General features: G+C 49.1%; 1 protein-coding gene across 2 annotated transcripts in view; it reads right to left on the bottom strand.

Moving 5' to 3' along the window:
* Window positions 1-18,694, bottom strand: part of TOX4 (TOX high mobility group box family member 4) — a 33,780-nt gene extending 15,086 nt beyond the window's left edge. The window contains exons 1-4 of one of the 2 annotated variants that reach the window (XM_083377679.1): window positions 18,596-18,694; window positions 12,473-12,541; window positions 4,773-5,015; window positions 283-546 (exon numbers count right to left, since the gene is read on the bottom strand). In XM_083377679.1, the coding sequence (XP_083233805.1) occupies window positions 283-546; window positions 4,773-5,015; window positions 12,473-12,541; window positions 18,596-18,601 (582 nt within the window). In that variant the 5' untranslated portion in view covers window positions 18,602-18,694. Of the gene's footprint in view, window positions 1-282; window positions 547-4,772; window positions 5,016-12,472; window positions 12,542-13,375; window positions 13,477-18,595 lie in introns of those variants that run through there. The other variant, XM_083377680.1, reaches the window with a different exon arrangement.
* Between the last annotated feature and the right edge of the window lie 71 nt (window positions 18,695-18,765).

An 18,765-nucleotide genomic window follows, 5' to 3' on the forward strand; every position in this document is an offset into this window, starting at 1 on the left:
CAATGTTTTCAAAGAAAAAAAAACTAAGAAAGTTCAGTTGTCACCTTTGGGACAACCATGACTAGGACAAATGAGAATTATCTATAGACAGCAGCTGGGCTGTTTCAAAAGCTACACAGGGCTGGGCATTACTTGTGCAAGGAGGAGGTGTGGTTTGCAATGATGATGTTACCTAGTTGGGTAATGAAATGTCTGCAAGAAAATAGTCGAGCTCAAAGAGCACTGAGGAACCCCCCCCCCCCAAATTCTCCACATCTCCACAGCCAGCCCGTCAAAACTAACCCGCCTGATTTCTTCTGGCTCCTCCTCCTGCAGAGAATTGGAGGGTGAAGGGGCGGGTGTCAGCCGCTCCTCAGGGGACTGGGCCGTGGGGGGCAGGATCGAACTTCCACCCAGGCTGAGTCCCAGCTGAGAGCTCAGCTCTGATTGGTCGATGGTGGTCAGCTGCCCATGCCCCATGAGGCCAGTGCTGATGTCTGTCATAGGCACGTCAATGGTGACAGGTGGATTGGCGCTGTACTGGGTTCCCATGGGGTGATCCAAATCCTAGAAAAAGGGTAAAAAGTTAAGATTCAGAACATAAGATGACCACTGTGGGGCAATCCCTGCTATGCAACTAGGCGCCGTTTTAGTTGGGCTTGCAGCTGTTCACCACCTCTGCTCTGCAGACTCAACTTGATTGGGTTATTTTCCTCAAACACACCAGCAGGATTCCCTATGGCAGGTAGTCCTCGAGTTACGAGTGCTCTGGCAGGTAGTCCTCAAGTTACGAGTGTTATGGCAGGTAGTCCTCGAGTTAAGAGTGTTATTCACTCATGGGAGTGAATCTCGTACCATAAGCAGGAGTGGCTCGTTAAGTGAACATGAGGTATCTCAGGAGAGGGAAGGCCATGGAGGGCCAAGTGATGGAACAGGCCCCCAAGGCCTTCCTGACCCATTAAGATACCTCATGCTGCCCCCTCCCTTCCTGCCACATTGGACTCACCTGGAAAAGTGAGGCCAGGGGACGCTTCTGCAGCCCTCTGGAGGTTGGACCCAGCCACCGGAGGGCCACGGAAGCATCCCCTGGCCTCAGATCCGGGCAGCAGCAGCCTGGAAAAGGCCTCCGACTGCCAGAGGGCCAAAGCATCCCCTGGCCTCATTTCCGGGTGGCAGAGGCCTGGAAAACGCCCAAATCCGGCCTCTGGAGGGACGCGGAAGTGTTTCCCCGGCCTCTGATCTGGTCGGCAGAGGCTTGGAAAAGGCCTCCGGCAGCCGGATCGAAACACACAAGCGTCCTCCGGCTTTGGTTCTGTTCGCTGTTGCAGAGAACAGAGGCCTAAAGTCCCATGAGAACACGTGAGATCAGCAGCGTGACATCTCGCCCCACTTACCTCCTGTGACCTTGTGTTAAATTTAGGCCAGGGCTTTTCAACCAGGGCTACGGGTACCACCTGTGGTACATTGGCACCTGGCAGGTGGTACGCGACCATCCTAGAAAAGTGGTAGCGGGGGAGGGGAATGAGCTGAACCGGGGGCAGCACTGCACAAGCCTGAGTGAGAGACAGCTGGAGCTGCAGGGCTGTCAGGGCTCAGTGGAAGCGCCAGGATCAGCACCAGGCTCCAGCTGGAGCTCGGCACTGATCCTGGCGCTTCTGAGCCCAGAAGAAGCGCCGATCAGCTGGAATGTTGCAGCATTTCCAGGGCCTTGTGATTTACATTCAGATGCTTGGCAACTGATTCCTATTTATGACGGTCACAGTGTCCCAGGGTCATGTCAAGTGACCAAAACCTGCTGAAACCACCCAACAGAGGGGGGGGGAATAAAACCCAAACACTCCACCCCACCCCGTCCCCGCTCACAATGAAAACCTCTGACAGGAGGAAGAGCGCCGCCGGGTGGGCAGGCAGGCAAGTGTCTTGCTTGGCTGTGGCTTGGGGGGGGCTTTTTTCAGGGCCATTGTATCTTCAAACAGTCACTAAGCGAACTGTTGTAAGTCGAGGACTACCTGTACTTCATCACTTTTTTCCTTTTTTTTTTTTGGTCATCAAGTTTTTGACTCCTTGCTAGGCTGATTGAAAAGTAAAGTTAAAATATTAGAATGAACAGCTCAACAATCTGAAACCTTGGACCGATTCAAAGCATGAGGAAAGAAATCTGGCTGTTTCTTAAGCAATGACAACGGGAGGGCCAAGTCCTCATCGGCATGCCAGAAAGATAAGTCAGAGATGGCCAGGAGATGGTTTGGGGGACCTTGGGTCTCCCCATTCCATCTTGACAACTTTGAAAGACAGGCAGGGAATGCTAAAAGTCCCCTAACCTAAGCAGGTCCACAGGAGTAAAAACTCTAGGGGCCGGTGCTCATCTCTGTTTCAAAGCCAAAGAGCCAGCGCTTGTCCGAGGACGTCTCCGTGGTCATGTGGCCGGCATGACTAGACGCCAAAGGCACATGGAACGCTGTTACCTTCCCACCGTAGTGGTCCCTATTTTTCTACTTGCATTTTTACGTGCTTTCGAACTGCTAGGTTGGCAGAAGCTGGGACGAGTAACAGGTGCTCACTCTGTTACGCGGCACTCGGGATTCGACCCGCCAAACTGCCAACCTTCTGATCGACAAGCTCAGCGTCCTAACCCACTGAGCCACCACGTCCCTTGGGCCACAGGGGTAGGCAACCTTAAATACTCAAAGAGCCACTTGGACCTGTTTCCCAGAGAGAGAGAGAAAACACTGGGAGCCGCAAAACTCGCATGCGCATCGGCGCGCATGCAGGCAAGGGGAGGAGCTTGATTGAGGAGCTTACTTAAAAAGAAATAGAGGCTGCTGTGCATGAGTTCTCTCTCTCTCTCTCCCTCTCTCTCTCCCTCCCTCTTTCTCTCCCTCTCTCCCCCACCTCTCTCTCTCCCTCTCTCCGATCTGCTCACCTGGCAAGCTGACTTCTTGATGTTCTCGGACAAGCTGACACACATTCTTATTGGGCTGGCTCTCCTGCCCTTGAGAGCCGCTGCTTTCTGCTGCTTCCTGCTTCCTGTGGAGATGCAGCAAAGGCAGGAGCCCGGCCCAATAAGCTTGTCAGCTTCTCCGAGAATGGCGAGAGGCCACCCTATTTTTTACAGACACACACACACACACACACACACACAGAGAGAGAGAGAGAGAGAGAGAGAGAGAGAGAGAGAGAGAGAGAAGCGCAAGTGCCTCTCTCTGCCTCTGTCTCTGCAAATGGCGGAGGAGAACTGGGAGCCACAGGGGGAGGCTGAAAGAGCCGCATGCGGCTCCAGAGCCACAGGTTGCCGCAGGGGTCAGCAACCTGAAACAGTAAAAGAGCCACTCGGAACCGGTTCCCTCACAAAAGGAAAAACTGGGAGGCGCAAAAAATGTGTGTGCATGCACGTACATGCGCGCATGTGCAGAACAGGGTTTGACTGAAGAGTGGAGCCAAGGCGAGATATACACCTACCCTGCATATTTGAATTGATTGGTTGAACTTTTTTAGTCCCACTTTTTTTTTTGGACCGCACATGGCAGAGGACTGGGAGCTGCAGGAGACGGCTGAAAGAGCCGCATGTGGCTCCGGAGCCGTGGGTTGCCGACCCGTGCTCTAGCGGGACCAAGCAGAAGGGCCTTTTCCGTGGTGGCTCCCTCCCTGTGGAACATGATCCCTGTGCAGGTAAGGTCGAACCCCACTCGATGCTCTTTTGCAAGACCCCGAAGACCCAGTTCTGTCAATGGGCCTGGGGATCCCAGAGTGGGGTCATTATTGCTTTTTAAGGTTTTGAATTTGGGCTTTTATCTTTGTAAGCCTGCCCAGTTACTGAGAGTGAATTGGGCAGCCGTATAAATTTTCATAAATACACGAGCCCTGGTGGCGCATTGGCTAGAACGCAGTACTGCAGGCTACTTCTGCTGACTGCCGGCTGCCAGCAGTTTGGCAGCTCGAGTCTCACCGGGCGCAAGGTTGAATCAGCCTTCCATCCTTCCGAGGTCGGTAAAGGGAGGACCCAGATTGTTGGAGGCAATAGGCTGACTCCGCAAACCACTTAGAGGGGGCCGTAAAGCATTGTGAAGCGGTATATAAGTCTAAGCGCTATTGTTCTTGCTGTCTGCCAGCCTCTTCCTCCAGCTACTTAACTGGGATCCAATGAGGACCAAATCCCTGCCTGTCGAAGGCCATCTCATAGGACCTCAAAATGGGCCTTCACAATCATCTCATTGTTCGGAATGTCCTCGCTGCCGAACTGAAGGGCTGATTTTATTTTATTTTTTCATTAGCCTTGAGGAAGGACTGAAAAACGCACTTTAAACTCTCAATTTAACTGGTTTTTTTAGCATTAGCAATAGCATTTAAGGCTTATATACTGCTTCATATTGCTTTACAGACCTCTCCAAGCGGTTTACAGAGTCAGCCTATGGCCCCCAACAATCTGGGTCCTCGTTTTACCGATCTCGGAAGGATGGAAGGCTGAGTCAACCATGAGCCGGTCAGAATCGAACTGCTGACAGTAGACAGTTTACCTGCAATACCGCATTCTAACCACTGGGAGGGAAAGGAGGGAAACGAAATGGCAGAGAGGGAGGGAGGGAAGGAAGGAAGGAAGGAAGGGAGGGAGGGAAACAGCAATAGCCCTGAAACTTATATACTGCTTCATAGTGCTTTAGGATGCTGCTGAAAGACGGTGATAACCAGCATTCTGAATCACTTTCATAAGTAAATAAACTGCTGTCGAATCAGCAACAGAAAACCACCTTCCCGTTCTACCTCTCCAAGCCCTGTTCTTATGATGTTTGGCTTACCATGGCTAGCCCACCGCTCAGCAGCCCGCCCCCTTGCTCCATAAGGCCATGGCTAATGCCCACAGGTATGTCAAGGGCCTGAACCCCATACTGGGCCGAGAAAGTGGCATCGGGGGCAGTCACCGGGTCACCCAGGTCCTCAAAGTGCCCAACCACATCGGAAACAGCCAAGGAAGGGTCAGCGTCCAGCGCGATGGGTGGAATCTCAAACTCTTCGTCCCCCAGACTTGGCGTGTGGAAAGTCTGCGTGAGGCAAAAAAGAAGAGAGAAGAAAGTTTAATTCAAGCCGTATTAGGTCGCTCCCCTAGTTGTCTTGCCTACAGTGGTAAGAGAATCCCCCTGGACATTTGAGGGAAAAAGGGGGTGTCAAGCATGAAACTTTAGCCTGTGTGTTTCAACTTGCCTTTAGATAAAGGGGGGGTGGAGAGGTTTATTCTCAAGTGGGTAGACGGAGAAACGAAACTTCTTCAATTCAGCTACAGACCATGGGAGCTTGAAGCCTTGTCAAGGACACCGGAACAGGTGTGGATTTGAAGCAGATGGTTCCCATAACAAAGTGGATTTCTTGATGTGGATTACGTGGGGGTTTGGCTGGGAAAACTATTGTTTTAAGTCTGTGAATTGGTGTGGGAGCTTCAGAATTAGTTTTTACTTTGTCATAACCACGCAGTGTATTCAATAAACTGGACGTTTTTGGGAAACGGATTCAATCTTGAGTTTTATTTGGAGTCTCGAGCTGGATGTTGACGGGGTTTTCATCAGAGAGCTGATTCTTTTTAAATGACGGATTTTAAAAAAGTAAAATAAAAGTCAAGCTGGAGACTTCAGGGAAGCACCCAGAGTTGTTGAAGAGTCGGGCAACATTCATGTATTGTTATCGTTATTATTATAGTCCTCAACATATGACTGCAACTAGGATTGGGATTTTGGTCACTAAGCAATGCATTTTTAAGTGAATCACACCCAATTTTGTGACCTATCTTGTTAAGCAAATCGCACCATCATTAAATGCATTTGACTTCCCCCATTGTCAAAAGTAGCCTGGGGTGTGTGTGTGGGTGTGTTTGCAAATGGTGATCATGTGACACTGCAACCATCGTAAATACGTGTTGGTTGCCAAGCAATGCAATTTTGATCATGTGACTAGAAGGATACTGCAACAGCCGCAAATCACTTTTTCAGGGCCACAATAATAATCAGCATTTACAAAATTTCCAGCATTTGCTACCCATGGATTCTCCATTTCTATCCAATTACCTTATTCCATAACTACATTTGGGGTGTCATTGGAGCGAGCATTCCTGAAGGTTTTCCTGACCATTACCCCTTAAATTCTAGCAGCATATTGCAAAATGTCTGCAAAGCTAAAATAGGAATTCCTTAACAGATGCTAAATTTTTAGGGGAAGGGGGTCTTTGGGCTTTTCCTTCAATTGGGAGAAACGGGTTTGCCCTTGCTATTAAGACTTAGAGCAGGGCTTTTCAACCAGTGGTACGGGTACCACCTGTGGTACATTGGCACCTGCCAGGTGGTACGCAACCATCCTAGAAAAGTGGTAGCGGGGGAGGGGAATGAGCTGAACTGGGGGCAGCACCGCACAAGCCTGAGCGAGAGACGACTGGAGCTGCAGGGCTATCAGGGCTTAGCGGAAGCGCCAGGAACAGTGCCAGGCTCCAGCTGGAGCTCGGCACTGATCCTGGCGCTTCTGAGCCCAGAAGAAGCGCCGATCAGCTGGAATGTTGCAGCATCTCCAGGGTCTTGTGATTTACATTCAGATGCTTGGCAACCGATTCATATTTATGACGGTCACAGTGTCTCAGGGTCATGCGAAGTGACCAAAACCTGCTGCAACCACCCAGCAGAGGGGGGGGGAATAAAAACCAAACACCCCCCCTATGCCACCCCCACTGCCAATCCTCAACAGAAATGCTCACAGCAATGAAAACCTCAGACAGGAGGAAGAGCGCCGCCGGGTGGGCAGGCAGGTGTCTTGCTCGGCTGTGGCTTGGGGGGGACACGTTTTCAGTGCCATTGTAACTTCGAACAGTCACTAAGCGAACTGTTGTAAGTCGAGGACTACCTGTACTTCATCACTTTTTTCCTTTTTTTTTTTGGTCATCAGGTTTTTGACACCTTGCAAGGTGACTGGTGGTACTCGGATGCTGCCATATCCTAAAAGAGGTACAATGGGTGAAAAGGTTGAAGAGCCCTGACTTACAGAAGGTTGCCGAAAGCCAAGGGCTGGATGCTATTGTAAAGAAACCCCACCCCCGGCCAATGTTATTATATAATGTCTGCCTGTAATTTGCCACTAAGAAGACAACCAGAATGTCCTTACGGTTGATAGGTTATAAAGTCGAAATAAACAAGCCAACACAAACTTCTCAGCAGGTCTCATATGCCAAGGCTCTGGGTGAGTCTGGTTCACTTAGGTTTTTTTATTCAAGGACTGTAACTTTTCTAGCACTATTTATAACCCAACATGTGCAGAATCTTCTCAGCAGGCTCATTTCCTTTCTAAGTCGGAGTGGTGAACAAAGATAAGAAAGCTAAGCCGAATTAAATCTACTTTGCCCGGGTATCGAGCGACTTTTTTGACACAGAGGCAATGAATTAAATCCACCAGCAAAATAAAATAAAATAAAATAAGCCCTGAGGGAATTTCACGTAAGCAAATTTACCGGACAAATTTACCGGAGAGGCGGATGCAGAAATGGAAGATACAGACGCTGGGCTGAGAGGAGAACGAGTGCAGCAGTTGTGAAATGCCTTCTGATTCTTACTCAGAAAGAAAAAAAAATTCTATTTCCTCTTTTAAGAATCCAGGCTGCTGCCCGGCATCTCATAAAACCAGCTGCTTCATTGGTGCTCGTATATGCCCGTCTTGGCTTCCCTCCTTTCCAGATTGGCTCCTGTCTGCAGTCATGAGTCCTTCATTTCAGGATTGGCTCCGGCTGAAGGGCAACCAACATTCTTAAGCACATTTAACATGCTTGTACAGGAATCCGTCCCGCTTCTAGACCTGCGTGGCGATCATATGACAGGCCACGACAATTGGTCCTCCTACATATCTAGATGCTTCCTTATGTTTGCAGGAAGTCCTTGACTTACGACACTTCATTTAAAAAAGTAAAGGTAAAGGTTCCCCCGCACATGCGTGCTAGTCGTTTCCGACTCTAGGGGCCGGTGCTCATCTCCGTTTCAAAGCCGAAGAGCCAGCGTTTGTCTGAGGACGTCTCCGTGGTCATGTGGCCGGCATGACTAGACGCCAAAGGCGCACGGAACGCTGTTATCTTCCCACAGTAGTGGTCCCTATTTTTCTACTTGCATTTTTACGTGCTTTCGAACTGCTAGGTGGGCAGAAGCTGGGACGAGTAACAGGCGCTCACTCTGCTACGCGGCACTCGGGATTTGACCTGCCAAACTGCCGACCTTCTGATCGACAAGCTCAACGTCCTAACCCACTGAGCTACCGCGTCCCTCTGACACTTCATTTAGTGACCGTTCAAAGTGACCATGGCACTAGGGGGAAAAGTCACTAGTGACTGTTTTTCACACTTACAACCGTTGCAGCATTTCCATAGACACGGGATCAAAATTCAGATGCTTGCCCAGTGACTCAAGACTGATGATGGTTGCAGTGTCCCCGTGTGTGTGTGTGTGTGTGTGTGTGTGTGTGATGCGATCCCCTTTTGCAACCTTCTGACAAGCAAAGTCAATGGGGAAACCAGATTCACTTAACAACTGTGTGGCTGTGGTGATTCACTTAACAACGGTGGCAAGAAATGACATAAAACGGGGCAAGACTCACTGAGCAAAATGTCTCACTTAAGCCACAGAAATTTTGGGTCGTAAGTCAAGGACTACCTGTATCTTTAGTCATTTACTTACAACCGGTAGGCTATGCTTTCTCCAACCTCTACTCCAGGGGTCTTCAAACATGGCCCTTTTATGACTTGTAGACTTCAACTCCCAGAATTCCTCAGCCAGACACGCTGGCTGAGGAATTCTGGGAGTTGAAGTCCACAAGTCATAAAAGGGCCAAGTTTGAAGACCCCCTGTTCTACTCTCTTATTAGCGATGTACTATATTAGCAAGGGGACGCGGTGGCTCAGTGGGTTAGGACGCTGAGCTTGTCGATCAGAAGGTCGGCAGTTTGGCAGGTCAAATCCCGAGTGCCGCGTAACAGAGCGCCTGTTACTCGTCCCAGCTTCTGCCAACCTAGCAGTTCGAAAGCATGTAAAAAATGCAAGTAGAAAAATAGGGACCACTACGGTGGGAAGGTAACAGCGTTCCGTGCGCCTTTGGCGTCTAGTCATGCCGGCCACATGACCACGGAGACGTCCTCGGACAAGCGCTGGCTCTTCGGCTTTGAAATGGAGAGGAGCACCGGCCCCTAGAGTTGGAAACGACTAGCACGGATGTGCGGGGGAACCTTTACCTTTATATTAGCAAGACTTGACGAAACAGGTAAAAATGCTAATATTTGAGCAAGTGTGATACCAAGTCCATCAACATGAATATAAATTCCTCAGGTGTCCAACACGCTGTGGAAGAATTCAACATTCTTCCAAAATATTTCTCTCAACTTCCCCACAACCAGATTATAGATTAAAAAGTTTCATTCTTATCAATCCGCCCAGAGTCGCTCGATGTGAGACAGGCAACACATAAATTTAATACATAGATATTATGATGAATTATTATTGTCCTGTAGGAGGCTTGAAGTGTCTGTCAGAGAAAATTCCTGCTTGCTGTGCAACTGGTGGGAATTGTTTGTGGGAGCTGAATTACACGCAGTCCTTCACTTAACGACAATTGGGTCCAGAATTTTTGTTGCTAAGCAAGACAATTCAGGGAGATTTTACAACTTTTTTTTTTTTGCCAAGGTTGGTAAGTGAACCACTGTGGCTGTTAACTGGATCACATGGTCGTTAAAGCAAATCCAGCAATTCCCCCCCATTGATTTCGCTTGACAGAAGCTAGCTGGGAACATTTGAAATGGTGATCAGATGATCCCGGGACAGTTACGAGCATTATAAATACGCCTCGGTGGCCAAGTCCCCAAATTCTGACGATTTCTCTGCGGGGATCCCAGAGGTGCTTTTTCAAAAGATGGGTGGGGTGTTTTTTTTCCTTGAAGACGTTTCGCTTTTCACCCAAGAAGCGTCCTCAGTTCCGACTAAATGCTGGGGAATTAAAAGGATTTCTATCCCTTGCAGGATCTCCAGAGATATTTGACTGTGGGGATGCCGCAATGCTTATTAGTGCAAGGATCGGTTGTAAGTTACTCTTCCGCTCCCCGCCCCCCCGTGTCTTTGTTACATGGACCGAGAGAGCTACATATGCAAAGCTGATTTTCCTAGCTTTGCCCTTTTAGCCAGTTGAGACTTAGGCTTAGGCCCGGGATATTTGCAGGACCGTCTGCTGCCAGGAACGGCTTCCCATCGCCCGGTGCGCTCACACAGGGAGGGCCTCGTCAGGGTGCCGTCGGCTAGACAATGTCGGCTGGCGACCCCCAGGGGGAGGGCCTTCTCTGTGGGAGCGCCTGCCCTGTGGAATCAACTTCCCCTTGAGCTCCGGATGGCCCCGGATCTCCGGTCCTTTCGTCGCGACCTCAAAACATTTCTTTTCCATCAGGCTGACCTGGACTGACGATAGAGGTTTTTTTTAAAAAAATGTTTTTAATATTTTATCACTGGGGCTTAGTTTAATCTTTTTTAACATTTGTGGTCCTTGAGGACCACTCGGAGACTTCAGCTGGTGCAGAATGCGGCTGCGCGAGTTGTGATGGGGGTTTCCCGATACTCCCATGTAACACCTCTACTCCGCAAGCTGCATTGGCTTCTGGTTGCCCTCCGGGTGAGATTCAAGGTGCTGGTGATGACCTATAAAGCCCTAAATGGCTTGGGTCCGGGATATTTGAGGGAACACCTGCTGCCAGCATCAAGTTCCCTTCGTCCAGTGCGCTCACACAGGGAGGGTCTTCTCAGGGTGCCGCCGGTAAAAGACTGCCGGTGGATAACACCGAGGGGAAAGGCCTTCTCTGTGGGTGCGCCTGCCCTGTGGAACCAGCTGCCCGTGGAGCTTAGGACTGCCCCCGACCTTCATTCATTTCGCCGGGACCTGAAGACCTGGCTCTTTGAGCTCTCCGGCCCAGGCTGAGAATTTTTAACTGGGGTTTTTAATTTCAGGGATGATTTAATCTGTTTTTTAAATTGTTTTTAACTTTTGTACTGGTTGTTTTAAATGCCCTGTAAACCGCCCTGAGTCCTTCGGGAAAAGGGAGGTATATAAATTCAATAAACTTAAACTTAAACTTATTGTTGTTAGCCGCCCTGAGTCCTTCGGGAAATAGGGCGGCATATAAGTCCCAATAATAAATAAACAAACAAACAAACATGGCTCCGGACGCAAGGACTTGGGAAGGTAGGATGAGACGATCTTTTAAACGTGCATTTTTAACACCCTTCTTGGAAATCAGTCATTCCCAAGCCGAGCTGCGGAACATGCATCCACCAATCCTGAAATGACTTCATCCCTTGAAGCTGTAAGATAGCCAATCCGATAGAGGAAGAAACCCCAAAAGCAGGGGGGGAAGCAAGGAACCAATGAACCAAAAATTGCAGCGACAGCAGCAGCAGCCTGGACCCTGAGCAAATAAAGGAACTGTGCTCTGAGCAAAGGGCAGAGAAGGGGAATCCCATCATCCACAGCACAGCCACTGCTTCCCAACTGCACCTTCATCTCACCAGGGTCTTTCAGCTTGGCAAAAAAAAAAATTTTTTTTTCCAAACTTCAACAGTTTTTAACTCTACGGAAACGTCACCTGTGCTCTTCTGTTGCGAGTTTATTTTTCGTTACGTCAATGGGAAGAAGAAGAAAAAAAAGTCTCCTTCCCCCTTGCATCAGGAAAGTGTGGTTTCTAAATTTAAACCTGGCACCTGGGTTGAAAAGGGAAGGAGTGGTTTTCTCGGGCTTTGGATGAAAATACGTGCAGATGAAATTATGAAGGGCACGGTGAAAGAAATTGAGGAGCGCTTGACTTCGTAAGCTTGGGCCAAACCAGCAACCATGTTTAGGTGGATTAATAAAACGACCATTCAAGTCATTCAAGGTTGACTCAGCCTTCCATCCTTCCGAGGTAGGTAAAATGAGGACCCAGATTGTTGGGGGCAATAAGCTGACTTTGTAATAATGCCGCTTGGGATGTGTGTGTGTGAAAGCCCTAATAAGCAGGCATATACATAGAATGAAGGCTATTGCTAAGCACATTGGTTTGTGCTTAAATTGTAAGCCGCCCTGAGTCTTCGGAGAAGGGCGGGATATAAATGGGATTAAAATAAAATAAATTTTTAGCACATCAATCTGGGGGAGGAGATGAGATAGAAGGATCTTCTTCCCAGTGGCAAGTTACATTCGTAGGCATCCAATCATCTGTAAGCAAACGGGCTTCACTAAGCAGCCCGTGTTTGAAAATCGTCCGGTTGAAAGTGCCTGACTTTTGAACTTCTAGCATGTGCAAATAAGCTAACGTTGCAACTTAGATCAGCGGCCTTCGGCGTCCAGGTGATCTTGCTGTATACCTTAAAACTACAAATTGTCCAATTGACTCCAAGTCCAATCACGCAGCAGAGCCGCCCGCTGTCCCCCCCCCCACATTCCGTGCAAGCAAAATACCAGCCTGGTTGCCGTCTCACCTCAGCCCCTGACAGGAAAGGGTGGGTCGTCCCTGTGATAGCCAGGTAATTCTCATTTCCCCCGGGGAACTTAGGAGAGAAAGGAAAACATCGTCAATCAGTTTCTCTTCCCTTATCTTAAACCAGAAACACAACAGAAGCGGCTGTGATAAAGCCACAACATTTGTATAGCTAGAGTTTATGAAACCTATTGCAGTTTTAGAACTGTTTCCTGCCCCCCCCCCGCAAGAATGAATTCACTATCTTTTTGTCAAGGGTGTGTGTGTGTCAGACTGTCATGGAGGGTTTTTCATAGCCACTTTTACAAAAGCGTAAATTGGTACACTAAGACAGGGGGCTCCGAACTTGGCAAACATTAACTTGCGGACTTCAACTCCCAGAATTCCACAGCTAGCTATGCTGGCTGAAGAATTCTGGGAGTTGAAGTCCGCCCCCCCCCAAGTCTTAAAGTTGCCAAAACTGCACAAAGAGACAAAGACAACAATCAGACATGAGGTTGAGCCACACTATGGTTTGCATGGCTTTGGCAAAACGTGAGCCCAACTGTCTTGGTCTAGAGCAGGGGTCTTCAAACCTGGCCCTTGGATGACTTGTGGACTTCAACTCCCAGAATTCCTCAGCCAGGCATGCTGGCTGAGGAATTCTGGGAGTTGAAGTCCACAAGTCATCCAAGGGCCAGGTTTGAAGACCCCTGGTCTAGAGATTACAGGCGTAGGCAACCTTGGCTCTTTTATGACTTGTGGACTTCAACTCCCAGAATTCCTGAGTCAGCATGGCTGGTTCAGGAATTCTGGGTGTTGAAGTCCACAAGTTATAAAAGGGCCAAGGTTGCCTAACCCTGCTCTAGAAGTCAAACCCTCTGGTTTAGCGTGACAGGTGAGCCTACTGACCTATTCAACAAACCTTGTTTAACAATGATGATGATGGGGAACACAGCCAGTGACTGGCATAGGATCATTGACAACTGAATGTCCAAATGACACTCTGAAAGTTGAATCATTGCGACGGGACCCAAACTGCCACGATTCAGCCTTCAGGCCACTTCTGACATCTCTGCCTGGATGATTTGAGAATCTTCATCGGAAGATGCTCCTTTGTAAAACTGCCTTTGAATCGCTTGGAAAATGTACCGTATTTTCCGGCGTACAAGACGACTTTTTAACCCATGAAAATCTTCTCAAAAGTTGGGGGGTCATCTTATACGCCGGAAAATACGGTAAGTCATGAAACATCCCAGAGCAGAGTTAATACAGATTCTCTACTCACAGCCTGGCTGGGTCAGCTTTACGTACAAAGGCCGTGCCACAAAGTGTTTCTCTTTATCACAAGCCTTGGGGCAATCAATGTCGCAGTGTTGGAAAGTTTGGCTGGGCCAGGAAGGACTTTAAAAAAAATTTCTGCAGGTAGGGGACAGAAGTATCATCTGTACAGCCGTTTGCTCCTTTCCGCGGGAAGCATCAATTAAGCACAAATTCCAGAAATGCAAAGCAAAGGATCAACAGCCAAGGGAGGAGAAGAAAAAAACAAAAACCCAAAAACAGTTGTTGAGGTGAAAGCGCGTACGTGAAGCTTGCTACGGCGTTTCCACTGCTCACGTCTGCAGCCCCAGCAGCTTTTCCAAACCCAGTAGCAGAGACAGGTCCTGTTACGGATTCCGAAAAGGCAGCAGCAGGATGACACCTGCCCTTGGAAACGCCATTGGCACATAATCCCCTTGCAAGATATTCCTTCTTTCAAAAGAGTCTGCTTTTACTTCAAAGACCCGGAGCTAAACACAGCAGCCCATCAGCCTGCAGTTAGTAAGTTTCAAATCCGCTGCGGTTAAAAAAAAAAAAGGGGAGGGGGAAAGGGGGAAACGACCACAGTCGAGGCAGAAGCAGGTAAGTGTTTTAACTGCGAACCATCTTGCAACCAGCAAATGTTCAGATGCCTTTTGAGACCTGGCGTTCCTGGCGTGTTAAGAGGTAACACCCGGTTTTCAAGCGATTACCGTAAATAAATGACAATTTATCTTATCTCGGCAATGCAACCCCACTTATTATGGAGGTCACATATATTCTAGAGCAGCGATGGCAAACCTTTTAGAGAGACCGGGTGCCCAAACTGCAACCCAAAATCCACTTATGTGTGGTCGGGGGGGGGGGCAGGTGGGCGTGGCCCATTTGGGTGGGTGTGGCCCATTGGGTGGGCTTGGCTGCGGTGGTAACAGCAGACTGGGTGGGACTAAAAAGTTCAATCAATCAATTCCAACTTTGCCAGATCTTTTTTTTCCCCACAAGAAGTTGAAATTGAATCGATTGATCCTTTTTTTTTTTTGCACACAGCAGAGGAGGCCTAAAGCGACAAAGTTTTATAAAACCCAGTGGAAGGCCTAGGACTGGAGTGACGGTGCGCGTGCCCACAGAGAGGGCTCTGCGTGCCATCCGTGGCATGCGTGCCATAGGTTCGCCACCGCTGTAGAGCAGACCTGGGCGTTTTACCTGGGAGCCACATCCAGCCCTTTGGCTGTCCCTGTCCGGACCACGTGCCTTGGTTTTATTTCGAAGGTGACTTATTTTTTTTCTTCCCAATTTATGTATGTGCGTGCAGGCCTATGCAACCTTCACAGTCCTTTTAGTTCAGCCCTCCACAACGGTGACAGTTTGTCACGGGGTTCCGTGGGAAAAGTAATTTCCCACCTCTGTGCTATTGCCATGTTTCTCAACCTTGACAGCTTCTAACTGTATGAACGTCAGCCAGAAATGGAAGTTTGCACATCTTCAGGTTCCCAAGGTTGAGAAATACCGTTCCACAGGAACACGAACTGTGCTTCAGTAACATGTCCCATTTCAGCACAGCTTCACTGGAGATCGTAGATGTGCAAGGGCCCCAGGTACCACTGGGGTTCATGACTCCTCTCTCTCAGCAAAAGGTGACATGCAGGCTCTGGGACAAATGTATGACAAAAGTCTACCATATCTTAAAGGAGAATAAACAATGAAACCCTCCCTTGTGTAGAACAGACATGTCCCGGGGGCCGGATGAGGCCCGCAAAGTGGTTTCATGCGGCCCGTGAAGCCATCCTGGAAACAGTGAGGAAATGGCCCCCACTGCCTTGGCCCTGGCCCAGAGACCCTCCTTCTGCCAGAGACCCTCAGATCTGTCCCACTCCTGCCCAGGCCCCCATAGGCACCCTTGATGCGAACAATGTAGAGCTGGCCACGCCCACTCAGCAGGCCATACACACTCTAGCCACACCCACCCAGTAGGCCACACCCACCCTGGCCATACCCACCCAGCCCCCTGAGGGCAATGGCAATGCTGATGCGGCCCTTGACACCCCTGGTGTGGAAGAACTCCTGCGGATTAACATAAACCACAGAGATTTCCCACAGAGTTGAGTGCTATCCATCCTAACCTAGGAAGCAAAAAGATCCATGAACAAAATCCATCCAATTTCTCTTGTCCAACAGGAAACTGTAAAGCATATGCATAAAATACCCAGTGTTTGATCTAAATCATCCCAATCTTCCTGGAAGCAATATTACAGCAGGACTGTAAAAGATCCCAAAGGATTGCAGACACCAAAGTGAACTCCTTCTTAACCATTGTCAGAAAACTCCATAGGAATTTCTAGCCTAATTGCATTGTAGCCTAAAAAAAATATATACATAGCTTTAGGAGAGGGGTGTCAAACTGCTGGCCCATGGGCCGGATGTGTCATGGAGAAACCGCACCCACCCCATTGTTGGCAATGGAAAAAAAAAGTCCCGATATGACACAACACGTCACATGACATTGTGAATTTGACGCACCTGCTTTAGGAGGAAAAAATGGCCAGAACTGAAAACGACTGAATTTTAATAACGCCAAGGCTTTCTCTTTGATCATTATTAACAGGGAATTAAAATTTCACATACCCAGTCTATAATTATTATCTTTCGATAATAATGTATAGGCTGGCTTCTCTCCTATAGCGTATGATTAAGCTAGGCTTGGTTCCTGAACATGTTGTTCTTATTCTGTGTTTGTTTACATCTAGAATTTGTCATGCTGATCCCATCACATTTTTCAGGATAATTTTTTTTTGTTTCTCTCATTATCTTTTTGCACTTTCTGGCCATGCTCTGACCCATGCTCCTTTGATGTTTTATACCCCCAATAAGGAGGCCATTACCCTCCCAGAACTAATACAGGTAGTCCTTGACTTACAAGTTTGTTTAGTGACCATTCAGAGTTAAAACAGCACTGGAAAAAAGTGACTTATGACCAATGTTTACATTTAAGGACCTTTGCAGCATCCCCATGCTCACGTGATCGAAATTCAGATGCTTGGCAACTGGCATGTATTTAGGATGGTTGCAGTGTCCCGGGATCATGTGATTCCCCTTTTGTGTCCTTCTGACAATCAATGTCAATGGGAAAGCCAGATTCACTTAACAACCATGTTAGTAATTTAACAAGTGCAGTGATTCATTTAATCAATGTGGCAAGGGAAGTCATAAAATGGAGCAAAGCTCACTTAGCAAACATAAATTTTGGGCTCAATGGTGGTCATAAGTCAAGGACTACATGTACTACCTTCACATCCTGATATTTTAGCCTTCAAAATCCGAGATAACTGGAGCAGGCAGGTAGAAGCTATAACAGAGCCAAACAAGGCGCTCCCCATACCTGCGACAGCTGTTGTCTTCCATATCACCCTAATGTTCTAGTTCAGGCATGTCAAACTTGAGACGTCACGTGACATATCAGAACTTTTCCCCCACTGCCGGCAATGGGGTAGGCACAGTTTTAGCGTGATGCATTCGGCCCGCGGGCCGGCAGTTCGACATACCTGTCCTAGTTTGTCAGACACAGTGAACATTAATATACAGATCCACACGGCCTTGATGGACACATGTTCATACGATGAAGGGAACACAAGCAGTGGCAAGAGTTATCCCAAAGGTGCTTTTTCACGAGGCAACTGGACTTTTTTTTTCTTTGAAGATGTTTCACTTCTCATCGAAGAAGCTTCTTCAGCTCTGACTGGATGGTGGGATTTATACTCCTTGCAGACAGCTGGTAATTTGCATTCTTTTAGAAAGTCACTGAAGTCACCTAGAGGTTAACATGTGTCCTCAGGGTCACCTGAGTGGTGCAAATGTGCGTGGAGCCTTCATGGCTGGAGAATGTTTTTTTTGCCCCGTGTGCCATTACGGCTGAAGACAGGCGCACCGGCTGTTGCGGAGAAGTCTGTGTTGTCTGCATCTCAGACTGAAGTACAAATGGTCCCTGCAATCTGCTCCACACCCATTTGTACCACTCGGGTGACCCTGACCCCCCACAGATAAACCTCCAGGTGGCCTCCACGACTCTCTGAAACAGGGGTCTTCAAACTTGGCCCTTTCATCACTTGTGGACTTCAACTCCCAGAATTCCTCAGCCAGCATGCCTGGCTGAGGAATTCTGGGAGTTGAAGTCCACAAGTGATAAAAGGGCCAAGTTTGAAGACCCCTGCTCCGAAAGAATGCAAACGACCAGCTGTCTGCAAGGAGTATAAATCCTCCCCTTCCCCACCATATCCAGTCAAAGCCGAAGAAGCTTCTGGGATGAGAAGCGAAACGTCTTCAAAGGAAGGGAAAACAAGGAAATCCAGTTGCCTCCTGAAAAAGAAAAAAAAAAGAAAAAAAGCACCTTTGGGACAACCGGGACCTGGATGGCTGAGAATGGGAAAAAGCGTAACCCGTTTTCCCACCCTTACTTTCCCCCAAACCCCCACCTCCCCACCCAGCCCACCCACCCCCGGCATCTGCCAATCCATCCGTTTCGGGAGCCCACCTGGCCGGACTGGCTCAGAGGGGCGGCTGAGGATGATTGGAGTTGTAGTCCCGCATCCCCAGAGAGGAAGGTCAGGAAAGGCTGGGGAAGAGCAAGCTGAGGCCCCCATGAGGAGAACCCACCTTTTGGCTCTGGCGCCCCTCGGCTTCCCTTTATGCCAGCCCCAGCCCCACCCACCCCCCATGCCAGCCCCACGCCCGAGCCCCTTCTCCTCGGCAGCCACAAAGGGCAGCCTTCCCGCCCCACGGCGGACAGCCGTTAACACCCCTCCTCCTCCTCCTCCTCCTCCCCCCGCCACCGCCCCACGGCTCGGTCCCTCACCTCCATGGCGGCCGCTTCGGAGCCGCGACGAAGAGGGGGGAGACCCCACCAGACTCTCCCCCTCCCCTCCTGCTTTCTCCCTCCAGACTCTCCGACCGGAACCGGAAGGGATTCCGCCCACAGCCAGGCCACGGACGGCGTCACTTCCGCCCCCACGTTGCCGCCCCCTT

Source organism: Vipera ursinii, assembly GCF_947247035.1.
Source record: "Vipera ursinii genome assembly, chromosome: Z".
Taxonomy (NCBI): Eukaryota; Metazoa; Chordata; class Lepidosauria; order Squamata; family Viperidae; genus Vipera; species Vipera ursinii.